This window comes from Pleurodeles waltl, chromosome 1_1 (assembly GCF_031143425.1).
Source record: "Pleurodeles waltl isolate 20211129_DDA chromosome 1_1, aPleWal1.hap1.20221129, whole genome shotgun sequence".
Lineage (NCBI taxonomy): Eukaryota > Metazoa > Chordata > Amphibia > Caudata > Salamandridae > Pleurodeles > Pleurodeles waltl.
In genome coordinates, this window is record NC_090436.1 from 129,353,295 (window position 1) to 129,370,035 (window position 16,741).

At 41.3% G+C, this 16,741-nt stretch overlaps 1 protein-coding gene across 1 annotated transcript in view; it reads right to left on the minus strand.

Annotated features, from left to right (window-relative positions):
• PSTPIP2 (proline-serine-threonine phosphatase interacting protein 2) overlaps positions 1-16,741 on the minus strand; it is a 326,413-nt gene that overhangs the window by 124,550 nt on the left and 185,122 nt on the right. Inside the window, exon 4 of the mRNA XM_069218855.1 lies at positions 3,588-3,622. Within this exon, the coding sequence (XP_069074956.1) occupies positions 3,588-3,622 (35 nt within the window). The remainder of the gene's footprint in view (positions 1-3,587; positions 3,623-16,741) is intronic.

Genomic DNA, 16,741 nt, shown 5'->3' on the forward strand with positions numbered 1-16,741 from the left:
CCAGTAGAAAGATGTTGTATTTTGCAGAAAGAGACTGAACTTCTACTAAGAACTGATCCCCATGCACGTTAGACATAAGGGTACATGGAAACTCTCATGGAATACCTTCTCTGAGACATGAGCCAAGGACGGCCATTACCACTGCGCCTGCACAGACAACTTATGTACTGGATGTACCTAACAGAAATGTCTGTATTAAATGCTGTAATAATAGTATGACTGCAACTGCTCTGACCTCCATGGATGATATAACCCTCGAGTGGGATCTACTGGAGTATATTATTGCTCCTGGCTCATTCATATAATTTTGACACTTGTTGCTCTCTGTTCAGGGTGGGTTATCTTTGTTAATGTTGTAAATTTTATAAATAAAGTTTTTAAAAATGTTTTTGAAATTGTATGCTTACATTTGTTTAAAAAAAATGGGGATTTATTAATTTTGGGATGTACAAACTTTTATATTACTGGTGGTGAGTAATTTGGGAGAAATTGTAAGTAGCATTTTGGGGGGCTCAAATGTAAATATGGTATTTGTTGTTTTTAGTTTTTAGAAAATGGGGTTTGTTGGGGTTCACATGTTTATGGGTAGTGTTTCATTCATATATATATATATATATATATATATCTAGACACACACACACACACACACATATATATATATATATATTACTAAAGACAGCGCGAATGAGTCAGCCCCAAACGCGGCAGGCTGTAACAGGGTTGCGAACCCTAAATATTCAATAACAAATCACTTCTTAAAAAAGAAGAAGAAGTTACAGCCACTGGTGCCACTCAAAGAAAAGAAAATGTAATGTGGCAGAATAAACAAAACAGCAAATAAACTCTAACGCATTTCAGGAGACAAAGCTCCTATATATTATATTTGTTTTAGTGTATGTATATATATATATATATATACATTACATATATTTTTTTTTTAATGTTTAGTCTATATATTTCAAATAAGTTTTATTTTTTTAAATGTTTTGATTCAAGTATTTTGGGCTGTGTAACTTTGTTTTATATGCATGTTAAGAGGCTTACTGGGATACTGGGAGCTGGGTTGTTAGTGCTTTAACGTTATTTTTTGTATTTAAAACATTATCTTTGTGGTTTTAACTTTAAGCAAATTATAAACATGAGGTCCGTATATTTGGAATATTTATATTTTATAACTTGAAGAATTCATATATTTGCATTAAATTAGGTGGTATAATACTTCTATTTTAATAGATTTGTGGATCATTTACGTTACTATGTAATATTCTTGGAGTGTTTGTTTTCAAATAAAAATATACTATATGTGAATCATAAATATCTTAAACTAAACATATATTATATGTAAACCATATATATTCAAAATGTTTTTTTCCTAAATATATTTTATTTCAACACCACCTTCATCCTTTTCTAAATTCTAAATCATGTTTTGTAATAGGAAGAATAATAAAGTCACCCTCCCCCAAATTTACCTGCCTTCCCCACTACTTGCTGGACAGACAATAGAATGGTAAAAATCACCTCCACCTCACCCTTCAAATTGATTCACTTTGACCAATGTTTTCAGTTTGGAGCTAAAATAGTAAATCTCACCCACTTTACCTTACTTAATTTACCTATTTTTGTTAGACTTAAGTTAGACTTAAGTTAGAAGAGTAAATCACTTTTAGGAAAGTAATTAATTAAATATTTTTTAGGTTCTACTTTACTTTAGTGTTTTTGTTGTAGTGTAACTCTTACAATTATTTCATAAAAGTTTACACTATTTATGAAGGAACTGTTGTTTTGCTATTAGATAAATTACTATTTACATTACTTATATTGGCTGATGGAATGCTGAATGTGTTTTTATTTTTTAACGCCATTCATCCAAATTATGAAACACAGTTTATTTTGTATTTTTGCCTTACAAATATAATATTTTTTATGCTTTAAAGTTTTTAAAAAACAATGTAAATTACACTTTTATTAGAAATTTTTATTTTTTCCATGTTTTGCGCACTATGTTCAGCAGATATTTAGGGTAAGTCTATTAGTATTTTTAATATATTTTTGTACTGGACATTTTAGTAGATGATATTTCTATACTTTATACATTTTTTTACTTTTGATATTTTTGACATTTACATTGCAGGTATGGAAAGTCGATCTTCTAAATATCAATAATTTGACATCTATATTTTGGTAATTTTTTTGGTCGATATTATGAAGACAACTGTTTTATTTACATTTAATTCTGTCCATCCTCCCTTTGCAAATCATTTCAGTTGGTTAGGTTATGAAACATTGTTTTATTGATTAAACCTAAGAGCATATGCATCTTATTACAGGTATTGTTCTAATGCATTCATAGGTCAAACTTGCCTGTGACATAATTCTACAAGGAAGACCAGCATGATATAACATTTCTGTGCTGGCATTTGAAAAGTACCTACAATTGTGGTGATCTGCAGTAATAATTATTTGGATCTGTTGAAATACTTATGAGTGCTGTCTGAGTGATGTATAAAAGTAGTTTGCCTTACAAATGTTGCTTTGCATGAGGCTGTTTCTCTTTCTTCTTTGTTGTAAAATGTAATGTAAAGCATGTGTATTGGAAAACTACACCCCATCACAGTTGTGTTGTATAGCATGTGTATTGTAAAACTACCTCCAGTGAAAATATGTATAGATTACCTTTAATTTGTATTGCTGAATGCACACTGAACTATATCGTTTAAAGTCAGTTTGAGTTAAGACAGAACATTTCTAAGTAATACTGTTGCCTTGTGTGGATGAGTTTGAGGATATTTATAATATTGGCTTCATTAGACACTGATTCCATGTCAGCTGTCAATGTATGCATATCCACTAAGAGTGAGTCTGAATGAAGTTAAGTAAGATTTATGCCTGCCACTTTTTTCAGATCACCTAAAATTATATGGGATTGCCTTTTTACCCTTTTATGTGCGTACTCTGCTTTATATAGTTGGGAGCATACATCTTTAAAAAAATACAGTCATTCACAAGTTTGCACTGGTCCCACTGTACCTCCATTTAAGTGTTTCATAACCATTATTTGCAATGTGAGTGCAACCCAGATAACCAAGCTGTGAATCCAGTTCTAGCATTTTACCGACAGCAATCCTCCTATGATCATTATCCATTCACACACATCTTTCCAATAATTCAAAGAGTCTTTGGCCCAAGAATAAGCAGGGAGAAATCATATACCTATTCATCAAAATGCCCGGGCACCTATGTGCCAAAAACACTGCGTACCATAAGCCTGCCCCACTTACCCGACTGCTCTGTTCTTCCTTATACCACAGTATTTATTTACGATAAATATATTATTTTTGTGAATGGAAATATTGATGCCAAACTTATCCAACGTTGCTCAATGGAGGGTCATATCTATCCAGGACTGTCAAGACAACAGCTAAACTAAATCTGTACCATTCTATCTGATATCCAGAATATTAGGGGTGGGTCTGACCCTCATGGATCAGTTCCAGACACCCATAATAAATAGAAAACCTATTATTCTGAGCATGCAAATACCACAGCAAAAACATTTTTCTCAGTAATCAAAATGAGTAACTTACGTTGCTTGAAAACATCAAGGGACCTCTTCAGTGTGCTAGAACATAAAGAATACAAAGATACCCTTGATTAATCTTAATAACTGTTTATTCTTCTTACTTTGTCACCATTATATTGTAACCCACAATTGGGATCCTTAGGATACAGGCATGCACTTACTAGCAAAAAGAGCAGCCCTGCATAATTTCATAATTCCAGTCTCTGAGTGAGCTAGGCCCTATCTTTCGAGGCGTGCAAGAGTTCTACCACCTCAGCAGCAAGCGAAGTTTGAAAAAGGGTCCATCTTGGATTACTATGGTGCAATACAAAGTAGATTGCTAAAAAGCTATAGGCTTTACATGCAAATTTGAAGGGGAACATATGAAATAACTCAATATTTCTGGGGATTTGATAGTATTGAGATGCAATATTTCTCTACTGCAGCAAATCATCCTTATGCCTATTAGTATCTGCCACATGAAAAAAACTGCATATCTATAAAAATGTGGTACATCTGAAAAGTAATGTCTATTCTAAATACTGTGCAAGGAGTTTTTTTTATACCTAGACTGCTCACTTTTGCAAATGAGCTGCTTAGTGTTGCTCATTATGACATGGCATCTGATGAATGTTTCAGGGTGGATATTAGTGTGCCAGTGACTGCTTAAACAGCGGTACTTAAATAGGCCAGAGCTATTAAACATACATCAAGTTGTTCACTTTATCAACAGTTGTTTGCTGGACACTTGCTCTTCATTGTGCTATGGAACTTACCTTTGTGCCAGGGTCATTTTGTGGCACTTGCTACTTATTATGCATTGGTTTGTTCCTTGGGCCAAGAGGTTGCAGTGTGTATATGGACAGCTTACTGTACCTGGCTCACTGTTTGTTCCAAGGGGATGTTTATGTACCAGGATGGCTGTGAGGTGAGCCCAAAGACTACTTTTACCCTCCTACCCCAGCTAAATTTTACTTAGCCCTCTGAGCCATGAACCTAGCCTGTGGACCAATAGAATAAGGAAAACAGACTTGAGTCTCGCCATCCCTCCAACAGGCATATTGCACTACGGTGACTCCCTTACCATGGATCAAGCAGAGTCATTTTAGAAATGTGGCCTCTTCAATTTTCTCTGAGAAGTCAAAGACACCCACATCTGTGCTTGCATTTTTACAATATGTAGTTTAACAGTAATGGTTATGGAGCGTAAACCACTAGAAGATGCTTAAAATTTAGTTAAAGAAAACAAAGCTTCCATTTGAATTCCTGGTTATTTGGTAGAAATGAAATGTAAAACCTCTAATGCCCTCATACCTCTTCTTAAGGTAGCAATGAGTGCACCCTACACTATCCCACTGTTCAGAGTTCACAGCCAGTATTCAAGCCCTTACGATATATAGGGATCTCATAAGCACCTGTGTCAGATTGGAAACAAAAAATAATTGCTGCTTTGCGTCATCATTGAGTACCCCATCATCGGCACGCTTATTGTGCATAGAGGCTTATTCTGAACCAGCACTGGCACCTCATCATTGTTACTGATAGCTCTGTGGAGAAGATTGAGATTTAGAGAATGCTATCTTTCATCAGTCATTATCAAACCCCTGTCACAAAGAAAAAAGATTTCCCCTCATCATCTGTGTCAGTGACGTGAGAGCTAGCACCATTGATACTTTGATACCCCAACTGCTAAGCAAACAAGTATTGCATATTAATATAGCAATTTGCCCACAATCAAATGATGTTCTTTAAAGTGTTGAAGTTGGTATTGGAACTTCTCCTTCCCACATTGCAAATTAAGCACTTAGCCACCAGACCACATCTGTTCCATATGTCTGGGTTAATGCATCTAGAAAACATTATGGTGTATTAGCATCTCCAGGTTGCAGTATAATATGCCAGGTTAATGCCCCTGGACGTGGTGCAATGTACTTCAAGGATACATGGAGCGTGGCATATACAAATTGATGATTGTAATAACTAAGCATATTAAAGGAGGCAATGCTGTGCGGTTGGTAAGCAATGCAGTTTGGTTGGTCAGTGTCCATATGATGCGGCACAGTGTGGTTGTTTAGTATCCCCAGAATGCAAAGCAGTGTTGTGACTTAGCGCCACTTGGACATAGCACAGTACTAATATCTGCAAAGTTAATAAGGTTTGGACCAGTGCCCAGGAACAAGTCTGCATCACATTAACAATGTTCCTTTGAGAGGACCAATTAGCTTTACTTCAGCTAAAAAGAGCTCAACTCAAAAGTGAAAAATTTGAACTTTTCAGTCAACATGTTAAAACAAGCATTTGCAATGCAAAGGGTCTTGCATTTCTCCGAGTTAGAGCTATTATCAGTTATTAACTCCCAACCGGAATTTTCTTGCCACAATAAATGGAAAAAAGTGCGCGATCGCGCTGCTACAGTTCACTTGTAGTGAAACCTATCGGCAAAAGTGCAATTAGCTACGTACCGTCAAAAGTGCAATTACCTATGTAACGGGGTCGATGTCATGCGAAGCGCTCAACTTCTGCCAAGCGAGATCGCACTGCGACAAAAGATAAAAAGTAGTCCACAAACTGGACGGAAAACAGCGAGCCTCATATGTTTTCAGTACTTGGTCGCTGCGCTTGAGGAGGGCTAACCACCGGAAAAGGCATGACGTATGCATGCCTTCCACTAATGAAAGCAAGCAGATTTTAAAAGGCAAGCCCACGAACCAATGAAGGACACTGATGTGACATGGACGGGGCTCCGAGCCCTTTTCTAATTACTAAAGCGTCTCGCAAGCGATATGCATGCGCAAGCGCATGCTAGCACAGGCTTGACCCTAAAAAGGATGCTGACTCACTCATCTGTACCAAAGATCCCTATAATCCAGAACGGAGTGTGTATGCTAGAACAATGAGGCTTAGAGACAAGTACAAATGCACCGTATGGGCAGAGCCCAGCTGCTAGAATAAAGTTTTCTAGGCTTTAGAAAGAGAGTCATGTGAAATATTACTACAGTTAAATATTATTCTGCAAAAGAAGGGTTTTGACTCTTTCCTAAATGCCAGAGGATTCACCCCTGATAGTCCCAAGATGGGCTGGGGTTCCCATCGGAATGATCACAGGGAAAGTCCCTTCGTCAAAAACAATCTCATAAATTGAGGCAGTGTATCATATTATTATATTGTGTAATTCATATAGCACCTCATACCCCTAAAGAAGATACAAATCCATTTGATTGTCTCTATGGAAGCCCACCGAAGTGCATAGTATACTGCATGAAGATACAATTTGGTCTGCCAGGTGTGTGAGGATCAGAGGCCTTCTCCAATCACAGTGCAGCTAACTTGTATCTGTGCTGTAAGCATGAGGAGTTGAAGAAAAGTCTGAGTATAGATGTGTTCATGCATAAGAGTACTTCTTATCTTCAGCAGCGGTCTGTATCATTGCTGTAGGTGTAGATAGTAGGTTGACAGAAGATTGGTCTTGTTCATTGATGGCTCTAAATATGTCGCACTGTGCTTTAAAAGTGCATGTAACAGGCAGCCAGTGTAACATCTTGAGGGTTGGTGAAACTACACTCCAGGTGTTTGTCTTAAAGAGAGGTCTGCCACCACTATTCTAGATATACTACAGGGGTTCAAGCAGGTAGAGAGTAGCTTCGATGTGTATTCCATAGCAGAGCCGAACATAAAAAAAACGCACTAAGGTGATGGTGGTCAGCACTCGTTGTGGGAAACCTAGGTAAGGGAATATTACAGAGAGGGACTGCATGATATAAAATGTCCTCAGGCAGCCTGATTTACTTATGCCAAGGGAAGAGTTTAGAATGCACAAATAATGCTAAATTCCTTACTTGTATTGTTGGCATGGAGGTTGAAATCATTCTTGCGGCTAGACGTAGGCACGATACCTAGTTAATTTCGTGCATGACAGTAATTTACATCTCAACTATTTGACTTAAGGGTGCTAGTTAGAATGCAGTAGCAAATTGCTTGTGGCCCAATGGTCACCAAGAGCCTGATGCTGTAAGGGTTTGGAAAGGGTGAGTTTTTCCACCAGAAAAGGAGGATACGCTTCATAAAGTGATCTGTGTGCTATTTACAGAACTTAAAATGAATTATATGTGGCGTTAGAAGCCTGTGCAAGTGACAGCACCTCTAAGGTACATGAGCAAGCATTCTGAGTACCACAACAGGCAGAAAATTTGCATACTACATAAACTACTCAACCATCACCTTGACGAGCACAGATAAACAAGCTGGCCACCTGAATTTGAAGGATGGGTGGAATAAATTATACATTTTCTTCACTACTTCATCTGATGGAAAGTTGGTGAAACTACTACGTCCACCTCTGCTTTCAATAAAAGGCATCCCAAACAGAATTTTACAGAATTCAATCCACCCCTCTTGTTTCTGCACACATATCGCTAAGTATTTTTTTTTTTAAACTGGACTGGAATGCAGATTAGTTCCTTTATTTCAGTGGCAAGATTAGGTGAGGTGTTTCAGCATACATACAAAATGCGGTGCCTTCTGCCCAACCCGGAGCTAAATAGTTAATACATCGTAGATAAACGTACCTGGCAAGTGCGTTTATGACCTTTTTAAAAGGTTTACATCTAAGATCTACATGCCTGGTGGTACGTGTATCTTAAAAGTATTAAGGCCCAGATTTATATGTTTTGACCGAAAACTGCGCAAACGCAGTTTTGCGTCAAAAAATATAGCGCCGGCTTGCGCCATTCCAGGACGCCAGCTGTGTGCCAAATACATGGAATGGCGCAATCCGTTGCAAAGTGAGTGCTAACGTCATGGAGAATGGTGTTTTGTACTAAAAAATGAAGTTAGGCTGGTTAAAGTAAAAAAAGATTACTCTAACCAGCCTAGAGTCATTTCTTGATGCAAAACAATCCATACCACATGACTACTGTCTTAGAAAACACAGGAGTCATGCCCACCACCCAATTGGCCAGCACAAGGGGCAAGGGTCCCCTGGGCATGGCCATTGCACCAAGTGCTATGTAGGGGGGGCATTTCAGGGCCCCCAATGGCACTTTAAAAAATAAATTAAAACACTTACCTCTACTTATCTATACTCACATGGGATTGGGTCTCCCATCCCCTGGTGTCCCTCTGGTGTGGGTGGGGTGTTCCTGGGGCTTGGGAATGGCACCTGTGGGCTCTTTCCATGGTGTTTCACCATGGAAATGGGTCCACAGGTCCCCTAATGCCTGCCTTGACCCAGGTGTTAATTAATGGAGCTATGCAGGCTTAGCACCATTATTTAGGCCCTCCTCCCTCCCGTGCACCATTTTTGCACAGGAGGATGAATAAGGCGCAAGGGCCTTAGAGTCATTTTTTGGATGGGAAAGCCTACCTTACATCTCATTGACGCAAGTTAGGTTCACGCATCCCAAAAATGACTTTAACTCCAATATTTTGTCGCTAGACTTGTCTAGCACCAAAATATAAATATGGAGTTAAATTTGCTCTGAATTAGCGTAAAGAAATGACTAATTCAGCACAAAGCAAGTATAAATCTGTGCCTAACTACTTAATGGTTTAAATATATCTTAGATGTGCATGCTTCGTAGGTGCGTCCATCTAAGATGTATTAACTATTTAGAGGTTTTCACACTAGTTTCTTAAACTAGACCCTCAAAGGCATTCTTTTTTTTCAACTTTGTTTTAGTGGTTTTAGCAAAGAAATACAACAAAAATCAGCAGTGCATGGTCGAAAGCATACACATGCAAGAATACCAGAGTTGCGTAATATGGCAGATCAGTAGGACATAACATCATGGATGGCAGCACAAAAGTAGCCGAGAAGAGGACAGTGTCACAAAAGTTCCAAGTCATCAAGCCAGGTATAGAGTAAATAATGCAGTTATACATAGGCATAGCGTGTCCAAACTTCACCCCTCACCATCCGAACCATCCTCCGAGCTAGAGTCATCCTCATCTTGAAAATGATTGAGAAGGAGCCCTCACATCGTGATCACGTCCATAGCACCCTCATCTGTACGGGCAAGGCGCAGGTGTGTCTCCTCTGCCTCAAAGGCATTCTTTAACGTCTCACATGCTACAGTCTCAATTATACTTTTACATAATATACCGCGACACTCAGGGCATTATGGGTAAGTACGAGTTACAGCAGATGAACCCGAATCCTCAACATGTCTACTTTTTATAAAGGTGGCAAGAAAATTGATTTGACTGGCCCCAGACTTTACTTTAGAAAAATATTACACCACGTGAAATATGAAAATTGAATCAGAAACGTATTACATAAGCTATGGTTCACGTGGTTGTAGTATGTAACTTTGCATGATGTTGTGACATTGCAATTGCCATAGTTGTGTTGATTGTGGTTGTTCAAAACGATACATCAATCACTGCTTGAATAATTCGATTTGCTTACATATGTTTAAGCAATCAGTGTGTATTAATACAAGGCACTATGGGAGTGAAAACCTTGTGGCGCAGGTCACTCCATACTGGACTTTCCAATACTTTTCACAAACGCAAGAGGCTCAACTCCATCCGTCAAATAAAACAGTTAGAAAAGGCACTTTGATCAAGTCATAAGTGCGAAGGAGTAGTGCGTGCCATATAAATTTTATGTCAGTAAAAAAAAAAATTGTGTGGCCCGAATATAAATTTACTATTAAAATAAATATTTATTTTAGGCTAGGATATAAGGATGAAATGTGTTTGTGCCACCTTTAACTGCAAGACTTTTAGGGATCTAAAATACTAGACTTGTATTGAAGACTTTTTCCATTTGCTCATAAAAGTGTGAAGGAAATCTATATAGCATACATTTACATGCCTTCAAACTAAATGTACCTCATTTGCATGGTAAACAGTGACCCTGAACATATGGAATGTCTCGGACTCCAAGAATCTACTTTTGACATCCATGGTTGAGATAATGTGGATGACCAATCCATCTTGACAATCAGAGAAGCCGATGCTCTGGTTCATCTTGGCAAACAGGAGGCGAGCATGCCAGGGTAGTTACAGATTTGCTATGTGATAAGTGAGGCAGCTTAAAGAGTGATTACATGCCATATGCAGACACGTGTTTTCAGGGACGATGTGCCAAGAGGCTGAGTCACTGAAAGAGGTTTTCCCAGTGTTGCAATATGTCAGAAGCACTGGTGAGCTGGAGTCAGGACGCTGAAAGAGTGTGCCATTTAGAGCAACAAATCAATCCAAAAAAATGCCTGTATTACAATATGCTGTCAGAAAGATTACTGAACAGAGAACATCTTTAGGGACAATGAAAGAGAAAAATCAAATAAACATCATAGTTCAGGGCAATTTTTAAACATAAATATACATTCCAGAAATGGAACTTTGTAGAAAAAAATACATTTTGGTCCTTTAATGTTTGCACCAAACTTTAAAACACCACCGTGCGCAATACAGACTTGTACCTTCCCCCTGCACACTCAGCGCCAAATTCAACAGGTCACATGGGCAGGGACCAAACAATTGTGTTTTTTTATAATTAACATGGAAATTCCCGGAAGACGTTTCTCAATTTAAAAAGTAACCACGCTGAACAGATACAAAAGATTCGAAAGCATGTAGCCAATTGCGTTAATCTGTTGCACTTTCGTTTAGCCCTTTTAAAGTTATTACAAAAAGTACAAAGGACTGCTGCCCATGCATAGTTTAAATATACATCAAGTGAAATGTACAGGCGAATTGATTAAAAAAAACACAAATGAATATATATATTTTTTCTTATTTCATTTAACTGGTTTCATTTTCACAGTGTAAACAAACATATAATGGGATTGGCTGTAATCCTTCAAACGGATTCCAACCGATCATTGGAGGGTTGGCTCCAGTACAACATCCAGAGACCTGATGTTGCCTTAGGCATAAATTGGCGGGACTTAGGCCAAGGCAGTTAGGCAGATCTCTTCATGGTCTTAGTTCCAAAGACTAAAAAGGGTCTACAGTACTCAATAGTCTAGCAAGGTTTAAATGTGAAAACTAATTCTCTCAAGCCCAGATGCTAGGAAAGATCTTGCTGGATCTGCCCTCAAACACTAAGGGGGTCATTCTGACCCTGGCGGCCGGTGACCGCCAGGGTCACCGACCACGGGAGCACCGCCAACAGGCTGGCGGTGCTCCCGAGGGCATTCTGACCGCGGCGGTTCAGCCGCGGCCAGAAAGGGTAAACCGGCGGTCTCCCGCCGGTTTACCACTGCCCTTGTGAATCCTCCATGGCTGCGGAGCGCGCTCCGCAGCCATGGGGATTCTGACACCCCCTACCGCCATCCTGTTCCTGGCGGGTCTCCCGCCAGGAACAGGATGGCGGTAGGGGGTGCCGCGGGGCCCCTGGGGGCCCCTGCAGTGCCCATGCCCATGGCATGGGCACTGCAGGGGCCCCCGTAAGAGGGCCCCGCAAAGTATTTCAGTGTCTGCTAAGCAGACACTGAAATACACGACGGGTGCAACTGCACCCGTCGCACCCCTGCAACTACGCCGGCTCAATTCTGAGCCGGCGTCCTCGTTGCAGGGGCATTTCCTCTGGGCCGGCGGGCGCTCTTTTGGAGAGCGCCCGCTGGCCCAGAGGAAATGTCTGAATGGCCGCCGCGGTCTTTTGACCGCGTTGCGGTCATTCAGCGGTGGTACCTTGGCGGACGGCCTCCGCCGTCCGCCAAGGTCAAAATGACCCCCTAAGTGTCATTCCTGGTGGGAGACATTGGTCCAATTAGAGTCACTTAATAGTCCTAGATATAATCACTTTTCTAACACACTCATGATTTTAAATTTCGCATTTGTAATTCTTTTCTTTCCAACTTTTTCATACCAGTTAACATTCGCATCATGCTTCTTCCTCATATTCTGTTAAATTTACGAGATTAAGGCCCTCATAATTAGAGATGTGTTATCATTTATAAAATCCATTATGATCTTCAGACCCCTTCTATTCACATTTCACTTGGAAGAATCAGATCTCTTCAAAACAGTTTTATAAAAATCCTCATTGGAAAATTTTGGAAAAAAGTCAATCTTAATTTAAGTTTCATAATTAAAATAAAGGATATGTTGCAATGGTGAAAAGGGTAAATCTGTACTCAGTGTTTCTTCATGCATTGAAGGAACATGTGGCTTGTGGTTTGTAGACATTAGACCAAATCAGCTTTTTTTGACGCTGTTGTGCAGGACAGCATCCGCGGCAGAGCAGCCCGTGAAGGCTTTGGCGTTGGAGCAGAGGAAGGGATGTGGTTTCATATCGAGTTCAGAGGGCGGGTCTTTCAGGTCAGTATAGGTAGACAGATACCTAGGTCCAGGAATGCCATCTATTGTCGCCTAGCAACACTTGGCATTACGTTACTTGTCCGCTTTCGAGCTAGTTCATTCAATGACCTTCATCCCACATCTTTTTTGCGTACTCCTTGTTGGTTCCTTCAGATGTCACTTCAAGTTGATCAGCTTGTTTTCTCAGTCCTCACTGACTTTCAGCTCCTCTTCACTGTTGTTCTTCCATCTGCTGGATTAGGCATCTTTGTGGTTTCCATACCCTCCTTCATTCAGTCCTAGTGCTCCATCAAACCAGGGCCGTAGCTTGGGTGCATTTGAGGGCCGGGCTAGCCCATAATAATCTTTGAACCCCCACCCCCCGCCCCAAGTGACCGAAACAGCTGGCACAGTATAGGGGAGCGGGTTTTCAAAAGGTGAATGCCTTTAAGTTTTTTTATTGTGTTGCATTTGCTGCATGGTCCAAGACAGGTTAAATACCAGGCTATGTCTTCCAATAAATAGCTGCTTGTTCTTTTAACAGTGTTCTTTGACTGCAAAAGGACTGGATTTTGTAAAGTGAACTGTGACAATCTCTCTGGGTTACTGATGTGGCCACTGGAGATATGCGGCAGAGGAGGCTCCAATTATGTGGCAATGTGGATTAAATTATGTGGCAAGAAAACACAAATTATGCATCTTAAAGCAACACATTTTGTGATAGTATCACTTCATTATTCTCTAATATCTACACAATAGCAATGTCTGGGTAACGGTTTCACTTCATTAGTACAGGTTCCACATTCACATACAGTTGTAAGTAACTGAAAGGTAACCAGTCTACCCTTGGGAAGAATTGTCCACCGCACAACAGCATGTCTTACAGTATTTTCTAAAACATTTGAGTTGTTTGAGCTGAAAAAAATATTTTTGGGTAAAATCTGCAGACTATGCAGCATATGATGGATTATGTAGCAAATGTGGCAAATCCATAATTATGCAGAAAACACTACAGCCACCAAGTTGCATAATTCTAGTGCTCTTGCTTACAGGGAGTGCAAACAAATACTGTAGTATGTAAATTTGTGTAGGAAGCTGGCTCTCTATATAGTGCACTAAAATGAAGTACACTGTGCAGAGAGTCCAGTGAATCCCCAATTGGTTTTGCAGAGGCAAAAGTAGATCAGACTAATGCTCTATTTTGTGGTAGTGTGGGCGAGCAGTTAGGCTTATCAGAGGGCATTTGTTGTACTCACAGAGTCAATAAATGAGACACACACTCAAAGAATAAATCTGACACTAATTTGAAAAATAACAATTCTTTTTATAAAAGTTTCAAACCCAAGAACTTCATGATTAGATAAGCAGACCTTTAAGCATAAATACTTTGCACTTTGAGAAATCAACACAGTGCAATTTTCAGAGTTCTCACAATGTTATCCTTTTGAGGAAAACAATGTTCAGCAAACACAGGGTTAACAAACGACTTAAAGAGGTCGAGCTCAGGGAGAAAAGGTAAGTACTGGGCACAGATCATAACCACACCAACAGGTGTCACCGGGAAGCACTGGGGCGGCCAGCTGCAGGGGTTCAGTGCAGTAAGGCATCTGGTGCCAAATGGCTCTCTATGGAGGTGGACCTCCAGACAAACAGGCTGCAGGTTCTGGCTAGTAAGCCAGTCTGGGACAACAAGCAGGTAGGTTGTAGACTTGGGATGCTCCAGGGCAAAGCTGCCAGGGGCGACAGGTGCAGGGGCGTCTTTAGGCATTGGGTTTTCTCGCCAATGAGCACTCGCGGTCAGGGGGTCCTGCGTGTTGAGGCTGCAGGCATCATCAGAGAGTCCAGCAGGGGTGGACCCAGGGTGGACTCCACCTCAGGGGAGCTGGGGAACGTTGTTAGCACCAGTGACCAACCTCAGATGGGGTCAGAGGTGATGGGTGCAGTGGTTGCTGGAGGTGTTGGGTTTCCTCTCACCGCAGGGCTGCAGGAGAGGTAGGAGGCTGCGTACAGAGGTGAAACCTGAGTGGACTGGGACTCCAGACAGCTGAAGAACTGGGCTGGCACCTTTGCTTGGCTTCACCTTGGGTCGTGGTCGTCGTGCAGAGGTCACGTCGGGTGTTGGGTACTTGCTGTTCCAGGGGCTGCAGAGTCATTTCTTGAAACTTTGTTGCAGAACAGTTCTGCTGCTCACGGGAATCTGAGTCTTTGTAGACTGCAGGCAGTCCTCCTGGGTTTCTTGGATGCTCAGCTGCAGGACGAGTCATCTTTTGGGTAGAGTCCATCGAGGTCAGCAGGCAGGCTGGAAGAGATGGTTCTCTTTTCTTCTTCTGCAGGGTCGACAGGGACAACTCTACTTTGTCCTTTGCTTTGTAGGTAGTCAGGTTCTGAGTTCTAGGTTTCAGGGGTGCCACCTAAATACTCAATTTCGGGGCATTACAGAGAGTATCAGGTGGTAGTCAATGGGCTGCCCACCTTCAGGGTGGCTACACTCTTTCTAAGACCACTTCTGCTTCCACTAGGGCATAACCCTAGCGGCCTAATTCCTTCCAAACAAGAGGAAGGAATTCAAAAAGTAGTGCTTACCTACACGGCAGAAAGCTACGCCAAATAGGGTGGTGTGTGGTTGGAAGGGTTTTGTCTTTGTGATCCTATGTGGGAAGTGTTTCTTTGTTGTGCATGATGACCACCAAGGTGTGGTTATTTTGTAATGAGACATTCCAGTGTGGTGGATGATGAGATGTGAGAGACACAGGTGTGCAGTTTATGATTTTTCAGTCCACTGGCCGCTTTGAACAGCTCTGCAGGCCGCTTTATGGTATTCTTATGAATAAAGTATGCTTAGCTGGATAATGAACTGGGTTGTCCAAACTGAAATTTTGGGGCAGATTTACTTACATTTCACACAACGCAATGCGGTATGGCAACATGCTGTGCTGTGCTGCGTTGTGTGAAAGGCAGATAGCAGAAACGAATCATATTTACAATGATATGGCACTTTTCTGCTGTCTCTTAGTGCTAACGCACTATGTGCTCCATAGTGCAATGCAGGCACCCTGCGTCACGGTCAGGATTGTTTTTGGAACAGGAAGGGACATCTTCCTGCACAAAAACAATCCTTAAAGGTATATTACTCTCTCTATGTGTGCTACAGAATGTTGCAGACAGAATAAGGAAGCAACATGGAGAAATAAATATTTGTTCCTGTAACGCTTCACTGGGAAAGGCATAGCATTTTGATGCATTCCAAGGTATATACCAGGGGTGGATGCATGGGAACTCCCATGCCCGCCCATGGAACACCTTGGTAATGCAAGACAGCAATATGTGCTGCCTTCCATTATTTTGTATTTACAAACTACACAAAGCCATGCAAAGTGGCTTTGCATGGGTTAGGAAATAAGAAAAATGATTTTAAACCGGGCTGTGCCACAAAAAGAATGAAACTCCATACAAAGGCCCTCATTATGAACATTGGTAGCTGAGACCGCCATGCCGGCATGGCGGTCTCAGCCGCCAAATAATGAAGGCTGTGGAGACCACCACAGGCAGCCTTCCACCATCGCCGACAGGCAGCCTGACGATGGCGGAAATCAGTATCCGACAGGGCAGTGCTGCTCCGGATAATGATCCCTTTTCCTCCAGCCTTTCCCTGGCGGGTTCCCCCAAGGCTGGCAGATGGGGTGCTCCGGGGCACCCCTGGGGCATGGGCAGTGCAGGGGCCCCCGTGCAGTGCCCCGTTGCACAGGTCACTGCCCGATTTACAGGCAGTGATCTGCGGGACGGGTGCTGCTGCACCCGACGCTCAGCGGCATTGACGGCGGCTCCATGTGGCCCAGCAGAATGTTGTTTATTCGGCCTGCGGGGTCTCGAGGGGGCTGACGGTCAGTGAAATGACCACCAGCATGAACACGGCGGTAAACACTGCTGTGT